The sequence below is a fragment of the Xiphophorus hellerii genome, chromosome 8 (assembly GCF_003331165.1).
Source record: "Xiphophorus hellerii strain 12219 chromosome 8, Xiphophorus_hellerii-4.1, whole genome shotgun sequence".
NCBI lineage: Eukaryota > Metazoa > Chordata > Actinopteri > Cyprinodontiformes > Poeciliidae > Xiphophorus > Xiphophorus hellerii.
Window position 1 is genome coordinate 19,526,935 of NC_045679.1, and position 15,677 is coordinate 19,542,611.

The following is a 15,677-nucleotide window of genomic DNA, read 5'->3' on the forward strand; positions in this document are numbered from 1 at the left end:
TTAAATGACTCTTCGACTCTGATGCTTTGCAGAAATATTTTTTTAGACAAACTGTGGGTAAAGCATTTGAGTTAAGAAGTAAATATATACGATTTTTCAGTAAAAGTAAAGTAAACAACAGCATGTTTATTGATAAGTGATGTAAATGACAGAGGCAGATTTACCTGACTCTGAGTTTATGTCTACATAGTTACATTCTGAAATCTCAGTGAAAGTTTGGCAGCTGTGAAACAGAGCAGCACTGTCAGGCTTTGCACACAGACTCAGCTGTTCTGTTCTGTAGCCTGCATGCTCCTCGACTCCAAATATAAAAACCCCAACAGATAAAAAAAAGACTTCCAGCACAAGATCTGCTTGTCCTTTTTGAACCGTGTGGTTAATGTAGCTCCAACCTTAATGGGCCTCTCCTTGAACTGGTCATGCACATGAGTAACAATATCGTCTGCGAGCATACGTGGAGACATGGCTCTGTAGTGATAAGTTGAAAGTGATAACTGATCATTATGTGGCACATAAAAGCTAGTCAAGCAGTAAACAAGCCTGCTGCTGTGGTTGTGTTACAATCTGTATAAAGGTTGATCTCTGTAGCTCAGTTTCCCTAAAAGGACAGTTGCTTTCCTCTCATCTCACAGTGTTGATGCGTCTCCTGCAGATGCCGGTTCCAAGCCAACCTGACGGAGTGTTGTCATTGGCTGCCAACTGGCCTCGGAGCTTTTTCCAACATAGCAACAATTTATTTAGTGCTGCGTGATCAGCAGCACTCGGCGAAAGGCCATGTCTGTTGCTCCACAACTTTTAAAACAAAAGCCTCCTTTCCAGCACCCAGGCAGCTGAACACTCTTCCCAAATTCATATTTATCATAAATCCAGGAGGGCATCTTCCTCTTGTTTTCTTCTCCCATAAGCTTGTTTAATGTTCCAAACACAGCAGGTCACCAGGACAAAAGGAATCTTCTGAGCTTCTGTCACAGGTTGACATATTTTCCTGTGAAGCGGTGTTACTCATCGGCCTCGATGCTGACCAGGGACCACCTGAGGCCTCCTGCACTTACTGTGAGCCTGCGGCCAGAAGCGGCCCTGTGTGTAAACATGTGATGCCTAAAGGCATCCCTGACAGGTTCTTCATACTGAGTCGATATGTGTCAGTTCTGTTGACTCTGGTGGACTCAGCATGCCGCGTTTCTCTGTTCCGTTTCTACGCTCCGTCTGTCTTCTGTTCTGTCCCCACATTCTGCGCCTGCAACTGAAAACAAGAGAACCATGGCACATACCATACATGGAAGGCAACAAACGACTGCAAAGAACAAAACCAAATATGTCCAGCCTCTGCAGTAAGAAGGAACAGCTAAAGGAACAGCTTGGGTAAAACTGCTTTGTTGCAAAAGTGGGATCAGACTATATACATGTAAATATTGTTTTAAAAATATGCATAAATAAATATGCATAAATAACCTGCTATTTATTCATATGATACATACTCACTATTATTTATCATAATGAGCATTTCAAACATTTTGCAACAGTTACGTCTTTTTGGATATCTCTTTATCAGCTTTGGACAGTTAGAAATTGGACCTTTTTTTCTCATTTGTCTTTGCAAAAGTAGTTCAACCTCAGCTTGAACATCTATGAATTACACTTGCTATAGAGTTTCAATGGACTTTGACTAGGTCATTCTAACTCATGAACACCCTTTGCTCTGTACTATTCCTTTGTGGTTCTGCAGTGGTTTTTGCCACCTAGAGTATTTTTTCATAGGTGAGAACTATGAGAACTATTTCAGCAATGCCTTTACAAAACGTATTTGGTAGTTCACAGAAAAATGTAATATGTACTTAAAAAAACAAAAGGGTAGTTTTGAAACTACTATTAAAAACTCAGACATATGATTGTTCATTTAACACATCAATGCAGATGTGTTGCTGCAAGGAGGAGGGAAGCAGTAAAAACATATTTTTAAACCCCATAAAGCACCAAATGAAAAGAACAATCATTGTTGACAAGGCCATGCTGTTCCTTTAAGAAAATGTATCCATATTGTTAGAAACTATTTTATCTTACTGTGAACAGACGCAGATGGAAATAACGAGGATCATCAAGAGCAGAAGCACTGCAATGGCGCAGCCTATTATGATTTGTCCTCTGCCACCTATTTGCCAGTCCAACGTCACATATTCACACCTGGCGCCGTTGTAATTGTTGTGACACCTTAGACGAGGGAAAAAAAACGTTTAAATGCTTAATTTTGTTTGTTTTTTTTATTTTGTCATGAAACCTTTCTACTGTTAACTATTCATAAGGTTTTAAGGTTCTAAAATATATATTATCTGACCACATATTTGTGATGAAATTCCCATGTTTGTTTTTCTGAATTCTCAACAAAGCTAAACTTCATTGTCTAATCTTTTTTACATTTATATTTACTAATATTTTCTAGAACTATTTCTCACCTGCAGGATGGTGCCTTTTGTTCCTTAATGTAACGACACTCTCCATGGATACAGTAATAAAGCAGCTCCTTAGGACATTCTGAGTAGTGACCATTCGATTGTTCTGTGTCTTTTTCTGCTGGAGAAATGAAATTATATGACCTCTTAGTAAATGTATTGTTCTAGTTGTTACCAAAACAAATTCTCCAACCTACTAATGAAATACAAATTATCCTAAAAGGACTGTATATGTAGTTTACCAGTCACAAATTGTTATTATTTGATTTCAACTCTCATCTGCATTAGCAATGTTTTTAAGCACTTTTAAATGCCATTTATAAGATTAATTATTTTTTTTTACTTGGTTAAAATGACTGTTAAAACTTTTCAGTTAAGTACATGACACTTGTATTAAAATGGAACCTGTATTTTGTTGAAGATACTATACAAAACCTGAGATTTACAAACAGAAGGGTCTAAGCCTCTGCAATGACCCTTAAACTTTTACCTAAAACTAAAATAGAAACAATTAATGTTTCTGAATATAGCTATAACAACAAATGTAGGATCAATTTACTTGATCTGACATTAAATGTATTATAGATCCATATTTTTTGATTTATAGATATTCAGCCACTGACACATCATTTTTAGATTCATTTTGTAACACATTTGACAAAATTATATCTAGTACATGATCTTGTGCTCCATGATTAAGTAAGCTTGTGAAGCCAGTGTAGGTGACAAGCTTCTAGCTTCCTTTTTTAGTGTAAGATCAGGAAAATACTTTCATTGTTAAAGTAACTACCACAAGACTGAACTATTTGAAAGTTTCAGCATGAGGATTGCTTTTGCAGAAATGTACAAATATTTAAAATGGGAGGCTGCTTTGGTCTGTCTTACACATATTTGAGTAATTTCTAATTAAACATAACCAGTTTTAATCACCAGCAAATAAAAGTGCAACATCTATTTCTGGAGCTTTGTCACAGTTTGTCAGCTTGCCACTATGACGTCAATTCTCACCCTCTGCCATGACCTAATTTATTAATAGACTGTTTGCAATACGATCCGGTCGAGAGAGGAACGCTATTCAAATCCGCTAAGGCACCGGTGTCATAAAAGACTCATTATCCACATAGCTCCATCAGTGTAATTCTTAGCTAAATTAAACATGAAAGTTGGAATTTTCATTCTCTCAACTATGTCCCACACAGGTTTTTATTTAGCTTGCTAACTAATCGTACCCTGGAACAGCTGTTGAACTTCTGACCACCAGTTTTCACGTAGCACTTCTTGAAAAGCTGCCGCTATCTTTACAACCCGCTCTAGTGAATTTGTCCCTCAAAAGAAAAAAAAAAAAAGAGCGAGAGCCCATAAACGGATACTGCCCTCCAGGTGACATCAATGAGTGCGGTCTAATTGTTAGCTGAAACTTGAGCACACACTAGCAGACATGACCCCAGAGGTCACGAAGATATACCGTATGTGTTTGCAGTCTTATTGATGGTTAGCCAACCTGACCAGCTAAAAGCAACCTTCATATTTGGTGGCAGTTAAAGCAAAGGAGCAAATAGTTTTCATCGTCTGGGTTATAAAACTGAAAAATAATAATAATAACTTTGTAACACATCATCTCATTACTACAAAAGTGCTGCTGTAAAAACCGAGTGAAGTATGTTGCATTATTTACCATTGAATTTCCCACACAATAGCAACTACAAAACTAATCAAGAGGCCACGATCGCATCATCTGCCGGGACCAGTTGTGGATTTTTATATCTCATTTTAAAAAGTGTTTAAACAGAGATGGCTTGGACCATTTCGTCTTTCACATCAGTTGTTAATTTTGTCTGGCAAAACAGTGATCAGTCCCAGAAGAACAGTTCTGACAAAAATAATGTCAACAAGATCTTTCTTGCCATGTGTTGATTTTTATTTTTTGTTTATTTATTCTAATTTTATAATATTTCTGGTAAGTTCTGTCGTGTGTTTTTTGATAGTATATTTTTTATTTTTATTTTAGATGTTATTGTTTATGTTTTATATATTTGATTCAGGTCACTGTAACTCTAATGTTTTTTCATTATTATTATTATTATTATTATTATTATTATTATTATTATTTCTTTTTAACTTCTGTACATCCCTTAGTACAGTATAAAGCACTTGGACAGTATACATAAAAACATTGGTTAATAGATTGATTCATTCATTCATTCATTCACTGTTAGACCTTTCATACTAGTGTAGATTTCTCTACCATTAGTTTATCTATTAGTGCCTTTATAACAACAGGCACCAGATTTTCTATCTATTTCCTAGAAGTATGAAATCTTACAGATTCTGTGTCATAAAAGCAGCGGCATCTGAACTATCCAATTTTTAATTATGCGCAACCTTTTTTTTGGATTTGATTACACACAGTAGATACAAACATGTTGCTATTGACTTGTATTGCTAGTATTCTTTAGCATTACCACAATTAGTAAATATTTATTATTTTCCAAATTGAACACACTCAGTTTGGGGAGTGTTCTCATTCTCAGATCCGCCAGCATATTCCTGTACCTTCTTTGAAGACGAGACATTTCATCTCCCATTTTCATGCAAACAAAGTTGCCAAAGGTGAACAGGAAGAAGGGGAACGTCATAGCCTTAACAGTTTTCAAAGGCCATAATCCCGTCACAGATGACTGACACCATTTACCTAGACTGCTTTGACCAGTTCAGTGTCTGCTTTGATGATTGTGTCAATTATACCTCAAAGCTCTTTATGACATCAGTGAGGGATTGTCCCGTCTCTACCTGTGCAGTTGTGTCGACATACAGATGTGGTTTGGTTGGAGGACCCATCGGTGGCGTTCCATTCTGCCAGACAACGTTTCCACAGTGCCAGAGCTGCAGACGCAAACACAAACAAAAACACAAACAAAAAGCCAGTCAGACACACACACACACATGCACACGCCCACATACATACTATTATTCTCACTTGCTTTGTGTCGACTCATCAGCTAATTTGAGACCACATTCCACGTTTTACAGGTGTGTAAAAGTTGTCACACTCTACCTGATTTTATAAACTGTCAGAATAAATAATATTTTATTGGGGAATGTTTCACACTTCAGACAAGAGGATTTAAAATGCTATAATTAGTGGGGGGTCCGATAATGTAGTGCTGATTTATAAGACCTTCACTAAATGATTAACCAGCTCCAAAGCTTTTTACACATGCTAGTTAGTGGGAGAATAATGTCTCAATTCAATTTTAACTGAACCAGCTGTCAACAGAAAATTTGTTCAAGAACTAATCTATAAAACTATGTACAAATTTTACTAGACAAATGCCCCCATGTCTCTAAACTACATGAAGAAAGTTGACCACTTAGTCTAACATATGAGCAGAATAATAGTTAACCCTACCTGTTAGTAGTACTACATAGAGTTTGTGCAACTTTGCCATCTCTGCACTTGATGAAAATTCTTATTTGATGTATGAAAATTCACAGACATACGAGGGAAAGAGAAGTCCAAGTGGCTTATATCCTTTTCAGTGGTCAGAGAGGTTTGGGAAAGGAATAGACCTATCGTACAAGTTTCCCAGAGTGTCCTATTTTGGTTCGTCATTGATGGCAGCCACATCCACAAGAGTCGGAAAAAGACAACAATATACGCACTAAGATCCCAACCGAGAGCACCTCTCAGGACTGCAACACGGCTGATCTGCAGTTTGTGAGTCTAGAAAGGGAGGTGTCAGTGAAACTTAACTCTGCACTCTACTCTCCGCCCACACCTTTAAAGGAGAAGACAATACTATACAGTGTGTTCAGGTTGTTTCCTTTTCTAAAAAACAAGTCCTTTGAATACCTGACCTTGTTTTCTTAGGAATGAAATGATAGGCGGAGCAGTTGTAAGGGTAACCTGTTTACCACAGAAGCACTTGAGATTCTACTTATACTTTTTGTTGCATTGTGTATTAGAGCTGTGCATGCTAACTAAACTAACATAATGCAAAAAGATGTAGGAGGGAAAAATGAGACTTTTCAACAGACTTTTTGTTGTTTGGGGCCGACTACAACACAGATTAAATAGAGTGGGGAGAGGTTTATATCCCAGATGCTATGAATAGAAAAGTAGATGTTCCTTCTTTATCTGAAGCTGTAGAGAACATGCTCTTCAGCATCATGAAGATGCGCGTGTGTCCTCATGACTGCACTTTTTTATGTGACTGTTAAGGGGTTAATGCAGCTTCATATGTATTTGGACAAAAAATATGTTACAATCATGAGTTACATCATATAAATTATTGTATTTATTCTCTTTAGTATTGCTATATTAACAAAAAAAATATGTTTGAGTTACTTTGGGGATGCATGAATAGATGTTTCAGCCCTAAATGATTGGATTACGCTGCAGAAGCACGACGTGACCATTATGTAATTGTATATACTTAACCACCAGATGGCGTCGTTTAACGCTTTCAACAGAGAACAAGTTGGGAAATGTACAACTGTAACAATAAAAACTAAAACATTTTAGAAAAATTTAAATGCAAATGCAAAATTTTCTTAAATTGAATTACTAACAATTCTTATAAAATAAGGTGTACTCTTTTCTTCTTCTTTTTTTTCCCTTTCTGCCACAACTAAATGTTTCAGATCACCAAGCATATTTTAATAACAGAAAATGATTACTTTAGAAATTGCAAACTTTACCTTTCCAATTACTTCATTTATTAAGTGGGTATAAGTTACTGAACCTTTTCTTACATATGTGAAAACTGATAGCCTTCCAATCCTGATATAACTGGCTTTGCAACTTCACTGCCATAAAGCATTTGAAACAACATATCATAAATCGTGGGAGGAATAGCTCAGCCATATTGGAGGATTTTTGAGCATTAATGATCTGCTAAGGTCACAGTCAAATTTAAGTCAGTACTTTGACTAGAAAACGCCTCACCTTCATTCACTTTGTTCAAGCCGTTCAGTGATGAACGTCCGTCTGCATAACCCATGAATGTTCAAGCTTAAGGTCACAAACTAGTGGCTAGATATTCTGCTTCAGGATATTTTGGTATAGGCGAAATTGGATTCCCAGACCATCATCAAGCTACAACCAACATGTTTTGATTAGAGAATGATCTTTTCTTTTCTAAATGCTCCATCAGTTTGAAAAAAAACCACTTTGGTTTTAACCAGAATGTCTGGACAAGTTGGTCCTTTACAAGAGAGTTGCAAAAAGGAATCCATTATTCAATCCAAGTCACTATTTAAAAAAAAATGTTGTAAGCCATTTACAGTTTTCATAACCCCGCAAAAGAATGTGATCTGGTCACATGAGACCAAAGTGTAGCTTTTTGTACCACATGCAAAACAGCATGTATGAAGGAAATGGTGATGGTGTGTCCAGAGTAATTGCACAACATTATGCTGTGGGGGTGCTTTTCATCTACAGGGACAGGAAAGCTGGTCAGATTTCATGACAAGATAAATAGAACAAAATTACACAAGAAAAGGAGAAAACGCTGTTAGAGTTTATAAAAGAATGGAGAATGTGGTAGTGATTCGGCTACCAACAGGACAATGACCCCAAACATTCATCCAAAGCTACAAAGACATGGTTTAAATCGAGGGACATGTTAGAAGGGGCCAGTCAAAATCTAATTGGAAATGAGTTTGAGCTATTTTGCAATGACTCATAAGAAAACATTCAGCCTTTAGATATGAAAACCTATTAGAAACATACCCCAAAAAGACTCGGCTGTAATTGCAGCAAAAGGTAGTTCATCAAATTTTTGACCTAAAGAGAGAAATCTTTGAAGCCAGCAAGAGATAAAAATCTAACTGCAACATCATCAACAGTAATGTTTTGCCTAAAACAGGCGCTTTAAAACATGCAAAGTCTTTCTGTATGTACTACATGGGAAGAAGTGAAAAATTTGATTTGCCCTGAAACAAAACAGTAAACTCAACAGAAACTAACAAGCTGATGAGTCACTGATACTAATGTTACTGAACCTGTTCCACAAAGTAACATTTGCCTTTTTAGTTACATTTATCCAACAAAAGTAAACCCCTAATGTCCAATAGAAAGTAGGCAAGCTTTTTGTGATACACCAGTCAAGTTTCTAGTCAGGTTTATCTGAAAAGCACATTTCAACAAGTAGGCAGTTCAAAGTGCTTCTCATGATAAAAACGTAACACAATCAACAAACAAAAAACATTACACTACAGTGGTAAAAAAAAAAAAAAAAAGAAAAGATGCAATCCAGACTAGAATTAGTTTGTGTTCCACTTATTATTAATAAAGGCAACTCTAAACAAAGGTATCTAACTTTGATATATACAATGATCTGAGAAGAATGACTGGTCAAAGTGAAAATTACTTATAATTTAGATTTATAGGTGCTGTAAAGGGGTGGAGAAAGAACATTTCTACTTAAGAAACCTTTTTCAGGAGCCCAGGAGGTTTTCTTGGCATTCTTGTATACCATTATTCAAGACTCTTTAATTTTTAACTTCACCAGGGTTAAACCACAGCAGAATCAAGAATTACCTTGGTAAAAATTTACCCCATAATCCAGCCCTGGCAGGATGACAATACTTTTAGCTTTTAAGCATTCCTGATCTGTGAAATTTTCTTAGTGTCGTTTTTGTTTTTTCAGTTTAAACTCCCTTGTGGTCAGTGGTCATTTTATGGGCAACACTTTTTATGGGCAAGAAATGTGATGTTTCCCAGGGCTTTCTTAGAAAGTGGGTGTCAATTTTCTAAAAGTTTTATTCCATCTATATGTAGTAAAAAGTTGACAGCCCTCTGTGTTTATTAGTTGTGTTATCGTTGCTGCTGCTAGCAGGGGACTGCAGTCAAAAGGCAAAGGAGATGCTCAGTAAAGCAAGAAATGTGAAAACATTAACATTAGAATATTTTACAGCATTCATAAACATCTTCTGAGTAACTTTTAAAAATTGCTACAGTTAAAATCTTGAATGAAATTTGGAGTGACTTTCACAATAATCTGCAGTGAAATCATTCTTGCTCATAGTTTTATCTGTTTAAAAAAAAAAAGCATCAAGTTTTTGTCCTATGTTTTCCTGTTACATACATGCTGGGCAAAATTCCTGCAGAACACACATAATAGACAGCCTGGGATGGATTAAAGAGGATAAGAGTAATTAAATGTTCCAATGGATTTGGGGAAATCAGGGTTAGCAGGGAACTCGGCAATGGATGGATGGCTTTACTTAATTATAGATTGCAGAGATAAAGGAAAACCTCCAGTTAACTTTGCAAGCATCTCCTCTTACTTTGCATAATTTTAAAGCTTTGAGCATTACAACATACTGTTAACATTCAGCTAAAAGGTTAATTATAAATGGTTAGTTAAGACATAATAGGCATATTTAAGTACAGGTCAGAAATACTGGCAGCGGCTCTATAGATAACTCTACAAAGACTCCTCCCTTAAATGTGCACTGGAAGGAAAAGGAAGTGATAAAAATGAGAGTCGTCTCATGACCGGCTAGACATTATTGATGCTGCACTAGACAGTTTTTACATTAACCTTTATATACCTAAAGGCAAAAATATATATTTTAAATTGGTAAAAACAGCTAATAATAAAATCTGCAGGACGAGGTTTTACTCAACTCAGAACAGCTCATTATGACAGCAAATATTTACGTATGAACCTTATTTTTTTATGCAAACCCATGTTTTATTTTTGAATTAGCATAGCTTGATCTTACGAATAAGTCCAAAAAGCGAGCTGCCTCAGTGTTATCTTTCACTGTGTCTTTGCAGTTTGAAACAGGAAGACTCAGTTTCCTCTCTCTAGCTGTGTTCCTAACTTAGACTGAACATCAGGAAGTTCCAGCGCCATGAGATTCCAGAGTGTCATTTAGTGAGCAGGCTAAAACATCCGTTTTGTATCATTTGTAGATAACCACTGCATCACTCCGCCTCTTCATAACATAGAAATCATTCTTAAAGAGACGTACAGTTACACCATGTGTTGTTGTTTTTTTTTAAAAAAAAAAAAAGAAAGCTAAAAAGAAGTAAAATAATATAAATGAAAGACATATGTACCAAAGAAATATTTTATTACAGTCTATTTTCTTTCATAAAAAAAAGCTTAGAATTTGTACAAAACCTATCTGGATAAAAAGGCAAAACGCTGAAATCTCTTTTTCCCTGTAGGAGATGTCACAGTTGCGTCCTCTTCTTTGTACTCTGCAAAAGGGTGCAAAACCTATTATTCTTCTTTTGCAGCTCAGCTGACATAATAAATATTCACATGCAAAATAGAAAAGTGTCCGACCTTCACACCACAGCGCAGGAGCGCGGCTCTCTGAAGGGGTTGCTCCCTGTAGGGACTCCGACCAGCAGGGCGTCTTTGCCCGCGTTCTGCAGACAGTACTGCTGCAGCTCTGCAGCTGCCTGGGACACCTGGAAAAAGCATCGAGTGTATCTATGAGATAGGTTTTATCATTTGTGCCAAACAATGTGTGGTGTACCTAGGGAACTGAATTTTTACTTGTTACAGTTTACTTAAAAATAAAGCAAGGGAACAAACTCAGAAACTTAAAACCTTTTTGTTAAAGTATTTGAACTACAATGTAAGATGATTAGTTACTGCCAGACACGTTTCCCAATTGACAGAAGGACACAATAAGACGACTCTACACTCTGTTTATACATTTATACTATTGGTACATTAAAGTCCTCAGAATTTCAATCATAATTAGTGTAGTAGAAACTATATTCACACAATTGTATTGCAAGTATTTGATCTTTTGTGGAAATTTCAGAATTTTTGTTGTTCTTTTTGTAAAAAAACAAAAAAAAAATTAAATGTTGATAACGCTTTAACAACTAAAGCGTTATCAGCCTAATATTTTTTTTGATAAAATCAGAATATTGCCGTGCAACAATGTGAAAGAAACAAGACTAACAGCCGATAACAACAACAGCACCATGCTGGTTTTTACCTTAATTCTTTCCACACTGGCCTCAAGTTTAAGTTGTTCCACCAGCCGCCGCATGTTGGATAAATTGGAATTAGAGGTCATGATCCCAGAGATGACAGCAGATGAAAAAATATTGTATAAAGACAAAACAAAAGAGAAGATCTCTCCTCACGCTCCAGACACAAGCAGCTTGACTTCGCTGATGGCCAACAAATGCTGGACAAGAAAAGAATGGCCGGGTTTCTTTCCAAATGACCTCTGCTCTCTGCTGAGGAAGCAGGGAGAAAGAGAAACACACTGACCTCTATGTGCATTTCACCAACACTGCATGGAAAACTATTTAAGATCTGAATCCACTGAAAAGTCAGGTACATTACTTTGCAGGAGAGCTTAAAAGGCACAACAGAACTTAGGCATTATTTTACTTTGACAAAACAAAATGCAATTGTAAATTATTAAATCTAAAACATGAAATGACATCGCCAGAAAACAGTGCATCAAATCATTTTTTTAAAAAACATTTCAATAATTTTAAACGCATTAAGATCAAATTAAGAAATGCAATAATACCAAAGACAATTATTAAACTAACTCAAATATGTTATGGCCATGTACAATGATGGGGAAGACTGCTGACAGCTGTTCTGTAAATTATAGTCAAAAATAACAGAGACAAATTCAAAATTCATAATTATGTAATGGATCTATTACTTTACTTTTTGAATTGAATTGGTGACAAAAATGTAATTTTTGGAGATGCACTAGTATGTCTCTTCTGTGAGTCCAAACTGTTAAGATGATAAAAAATGAACCTTTCTGTAGATGTGATGTGCTACATGGTGATGTGGCATCCCCACGGTGTCAGGATCACATCATCATGTCAAAACAGCATACTCTCATATAGGATTTACATCTTCACATTTATCTCTGTTTCAAAAATAGAATGAAATAACAAGATTATACAGTTTACAATGGAGTTAACTCAGAAGTTCAGTTGACATGTAAGTTTATGCACTGGCAAACACAACCCCACAACATGACGTTAATTTCAGGGGTTAAAACCTGAGAGCATTCCTGAATATTTATACGATGAGAACTGAAGATGGTAATGGCATTTATTGAAGAAAAAATCAAGCTATATGCTAACACAATCATTCTTGGTAGTCTTTAAAAGATTTGGGAACCAGGTGAAGCAAAAAAACTAAATTTAACACTCATGTTGTTAAATTTAATATACTTTATAAATATAAAGTTGGACTTATCACAATTTATTGTTTTGCTACGATGTTGACTGTTCCCTGAAGACAATAAAACTTAAACTCACAGTTTATTCACTATTTTAAATAACTGTTCAGATAGTCCTCCACAGGAGTCAGAACTTCTCATGTTGTGAAGAAAAATTACACACCCCTGGTTAAGTTTAATTACATTTGTGTGTTTTATATGTATCTACATATTCCTGTATATCTGGCTTAATATAGAAATAAAGTTTACGGCGTTACATAGCGAATAGCCCCTCGGGAGAACAAAACAACTGCTGAAAACAGCTGTAAAAGGTCTTGCAGCTTGCTATCAGCAGCAGCGATTCAGCATTGTGTAAAACCGACTTTGATAATGACCGCAAACGCACCACAGTCTTCTCGTCATCTCATTGGTCCGTAGGAGATTATGAGGATTGGCTGTAAGGAGCTTTTGCGGAAAGGAAAAGTAAACATTTCGGTAACCCAGCAAACTGACATTTAAACGGAACTACCATGAGCTAAAGCGACATTCAGCGCTGTAAACGTCCCAGACTCTTTGCGTTTAGGTGTGTGAGAGAGTTTGGCAGACATGGTGGAGGTGTTTTCTGGTCGGACTCTCCTGAATAAAGACGGGGACTTCGTGGACCCCGAGGAAGCGCTGAGGAACAAAGTGGTGGGGATTTACTTCTCTGCAGGATGGTGCCCTCCGTGTCGGGACTTCACACCTGTCCTTTGTGATTTTTACACGGAGCTGGTGGAGGAAAGTGAGCCTCCCGCTCAGTTTGAGATCGTGTTTATCTCCTCAGACAAGTCGCTGGATGACATGGTCGAATATTACCATGACATGCACGGAGACTGGCTGGCTTTACCCTGGAGTGATGATTATAAGCAGTAAGTTTCGGTTCACTTCAAACAATTTAACTCAGGGAAGGTTAGGAACAAATAATTAAGTGCAATTTCATCTTATTAGCTTAAACGCTGCAGTCTGTAAAGCTTTTTCCAGCTTATGTAAACTACTTATGGGGTCACCCTGTCAGGGATTAGGTTTAAATGCAGAGCAGACTGACAGTTTCCACAGATTGATTGTGCCCTGGCCGTTATGCTGGATGTTAATGGCTACACTATTATTATTATTATTATTATTAGTGTGAACAGTAATGCATACCAGACTTTATACAGGTGTGTAGCTCCCCTAAATGCATTTGTGTAAAATCACACATTTATAATAATTGTTTGAATTGTTTCAGGAATCAGAAATAAAGTGATAAAATAAAACATAAATATCAAAGCTTACATCAACTAAAAGACAAACCAAATACATATAGCATATCTTTAGCTTGCTTTTGAAAACATAAACACACATCTGCCTTCAGGTCTGAAGACCAAGCAGAAAAAGATACCCAAGAGTTTTTATTGAATCAGATTTAGCTGTTTCACTTTTACAATAACAGCAAGTAAGCAATACAAACTTACTGGGGGTGCAGCTAACATAAATAGCTTTTTTTTGGTTTTTGGTTTTTATTTGCTTGTGCCACCCATTTCTTAAGATATCACCCAGAGTGCAAAGCGCTTTTAAAATAATTTGAATCCAGTTTTAGCGTAACATTACAGTGACAAATATTGCCATAGGTCAGAGGAATATGCTTGGAGGCATTAATGGGGACGATTATGTGATTACTTTATTTTCTGAATAAATCTTTCTACCTCTATCTGTGAATTTGCAGGATATTTCCTTTTTCTTTATTGTTTTTTTTTTTGTCAAGAAAATCAAAATCTGCCTACATATCAATGTTTTAAAACCACAGCTTTAAATTCAGTTTGAGTCTTTAAGAGGAGTTGGATTTATTTGAAAAGGAAAAAAAAAGGAAAGTTCATGTGACCAAAGTTGTACCCAATAGAAACAAGGGTAAAAATCAACTTCTTCTGATCAAACCCAATTTTCTTTCTTCTTGTTTCACTTAGTGAGTTAAAGCAGCGCTACAAAATCACAGCAGTTCCCAAACTGGTGATCGTGAAGGAGAACGGCGATGTGATCACTGATAAGGGCAGGAAGCAAATCCGAGACCGAGGCCTGGCCTGCTTCAGGACTTGGCTGGATGCGGCTGAGATTTTTCAGAACTTCAAGGCTTAAGGAGAAGCATAAACCCAAAGTCACTTGTAAAATACTTAATTCACTTCAGCTACAGTCTGAATTGTGTGCAAACTAAGTGGGGAAAAAAGAGAGAAGAAAAAACAGATTTTCTTCACCCAAAAAAACATTTCTTAATTATTGATTGGATATTTTTAGCCTTAAAACACTGTGATTGAGCTCGGTTGATTACAGCTTTGCAAACATGCAGTTACATACTAAGATGCTGCTTTAGTTGGAGACCTTTCTATGCATAAGAGATAAATCTCAGGCTCAGCTGCAAGTGAAGTTGTATATTTTGTGTGATTAACAGCTGCCGTAGATCTCAGGTTACATTAAAGCATGCTTCTGCAGCAGCTAAGCTTTCAGCAACACCTTCAACCTCCACCTAAGGAGAAATGTAAAATACTTCATCTGTTATATTTATTAAACTGCCTGTATATATATTTTTTGTTGCATTTTTTAAAAAATTGGTAATAAAAATGCATACCATGGAATCTCTGGTGTTGTAGTTTATACATCACTCAGCTTGTGTTGGACAGAAAAACAAACTTGATTCCCCTTTGCCTCATTAAATGGTAGAAATCCCAGAGGGTCTGTTTCCAGCATGCTAGCACCTTCACAAACCTAATTGCATGTGTCCTCTGTGCATGCTGAGTTCGCAGCTATCAATTTGTGCGAATACATCCCATAACGTGATGACTTCATGGTCCTCACAGCACACAACGGTCCCTGCAGGCCTGCTTGCTTTGAAACTCCATCAAAGTGTTCACGGCTGCTCATTATCCCCGCTTACACTTTCAAGGAATAAACTGTACCTTTCGTCAAATCAGGTGTTTTTAACCAACGCTTTAACTCGGCTGCATCTCAAGGGGGACAGCAACATTTTGAGATCCTGCTAATAGA

At 36.6% G+C, this 15,677-nt stretch overlaps 3 protein-coding genes across 7 annotated transcripts; 1 reads left to right on the forward strand and 2 right to left on the reverse strand.

Moving 5' to 3' along the window:
- Positions 1 to 106: 106 nt before the first annotated feature.
- On the reverse strand, positions 107 to 10,416 carry btc (betacellulin, epidermal growth factor family member). Of its 5 annotated transcripts, none has more exons than XM_032570963.1 (5): positions 5,949 to 10,416; positions 5,238 to 5,330; positions 2,451 to 2,565; positions 2,062 to 2,208; positions 107 to 1,243 (listed from the first exon to the last, which is right to left on the reverse strand). In XM_032570963.1, exons 1-5 carry the CDS (start codon positions 6,073 to 6,075, stop codon positions 1,123 to 1,125), a joined length of 603 nt encoding a protein of 200 aa, XP_032426854.1. In that variant the 5' UTR covers positions 6,076 to 10,416; the 3' UTR covers positions 107 to 1,122. The 5 variants fall into 5 exon arrangements, with proteins under 5 accessions (XP_032426854.1, XP_032426853.1, XP_032426857.1 ...); XM_032570962.1 differs by having other exon boundaries at positions 2,451 to 2,568; XM_032570966.1 differs by having other exon boundaries at positions 5,857 to 10,416.
- A 102-nt stretch (positions 10,417 to 10,518) lies between these two features.
- Positions 10,519 to 11,632, reverse strand: gng10 (guanine nucleotide binding protein (G protein), gamma 10). The gene is made up of 3 exons (XM_032570967.1): positions 11,424 to 11,632; positions 10,754 to 10,881; positions 10,519 to 10,665 (listed from the first exon to the last, which is right to left on the reverse strand). Exons 1-2 carry the CDS (start codon positions 11,502 to 11,504, stop codon positions 10,756 to 10,758), a joined length of 207 nt encoding a protein of 68 aa, XP_032426858.1. The 5' UTR covers positions 11,505 to 11,632; the 3' UTR covers positions 10,519 to 10,665; positions 10,754 to 10,755.
- Positions 11,633 to 13,075: 1,443 nt separating this feature from the next.
- On the forward strand, positions 13,076 to 15,268 carry nxnl2 (nucleoredoxin like 2). Its single transcript, XM_032568877.1, has 2 exons — positions 13,076 to 13,534; positions 14,606 to 15,268. Exons 1-2 carry the CDS (start codon positions 13,233 to 13,235, stop codon positions 14,772 to 14,774), a joined length of 471 nt encoding a protein of 156 aa, XP_032424768.1. The 5' UTR covers positions 13,076 to 13,232; the 3' UTR covers positions 14,775 to 15,268.
- Positions 15,269 to 15,677: the final 409 nt, after the last annotated feature.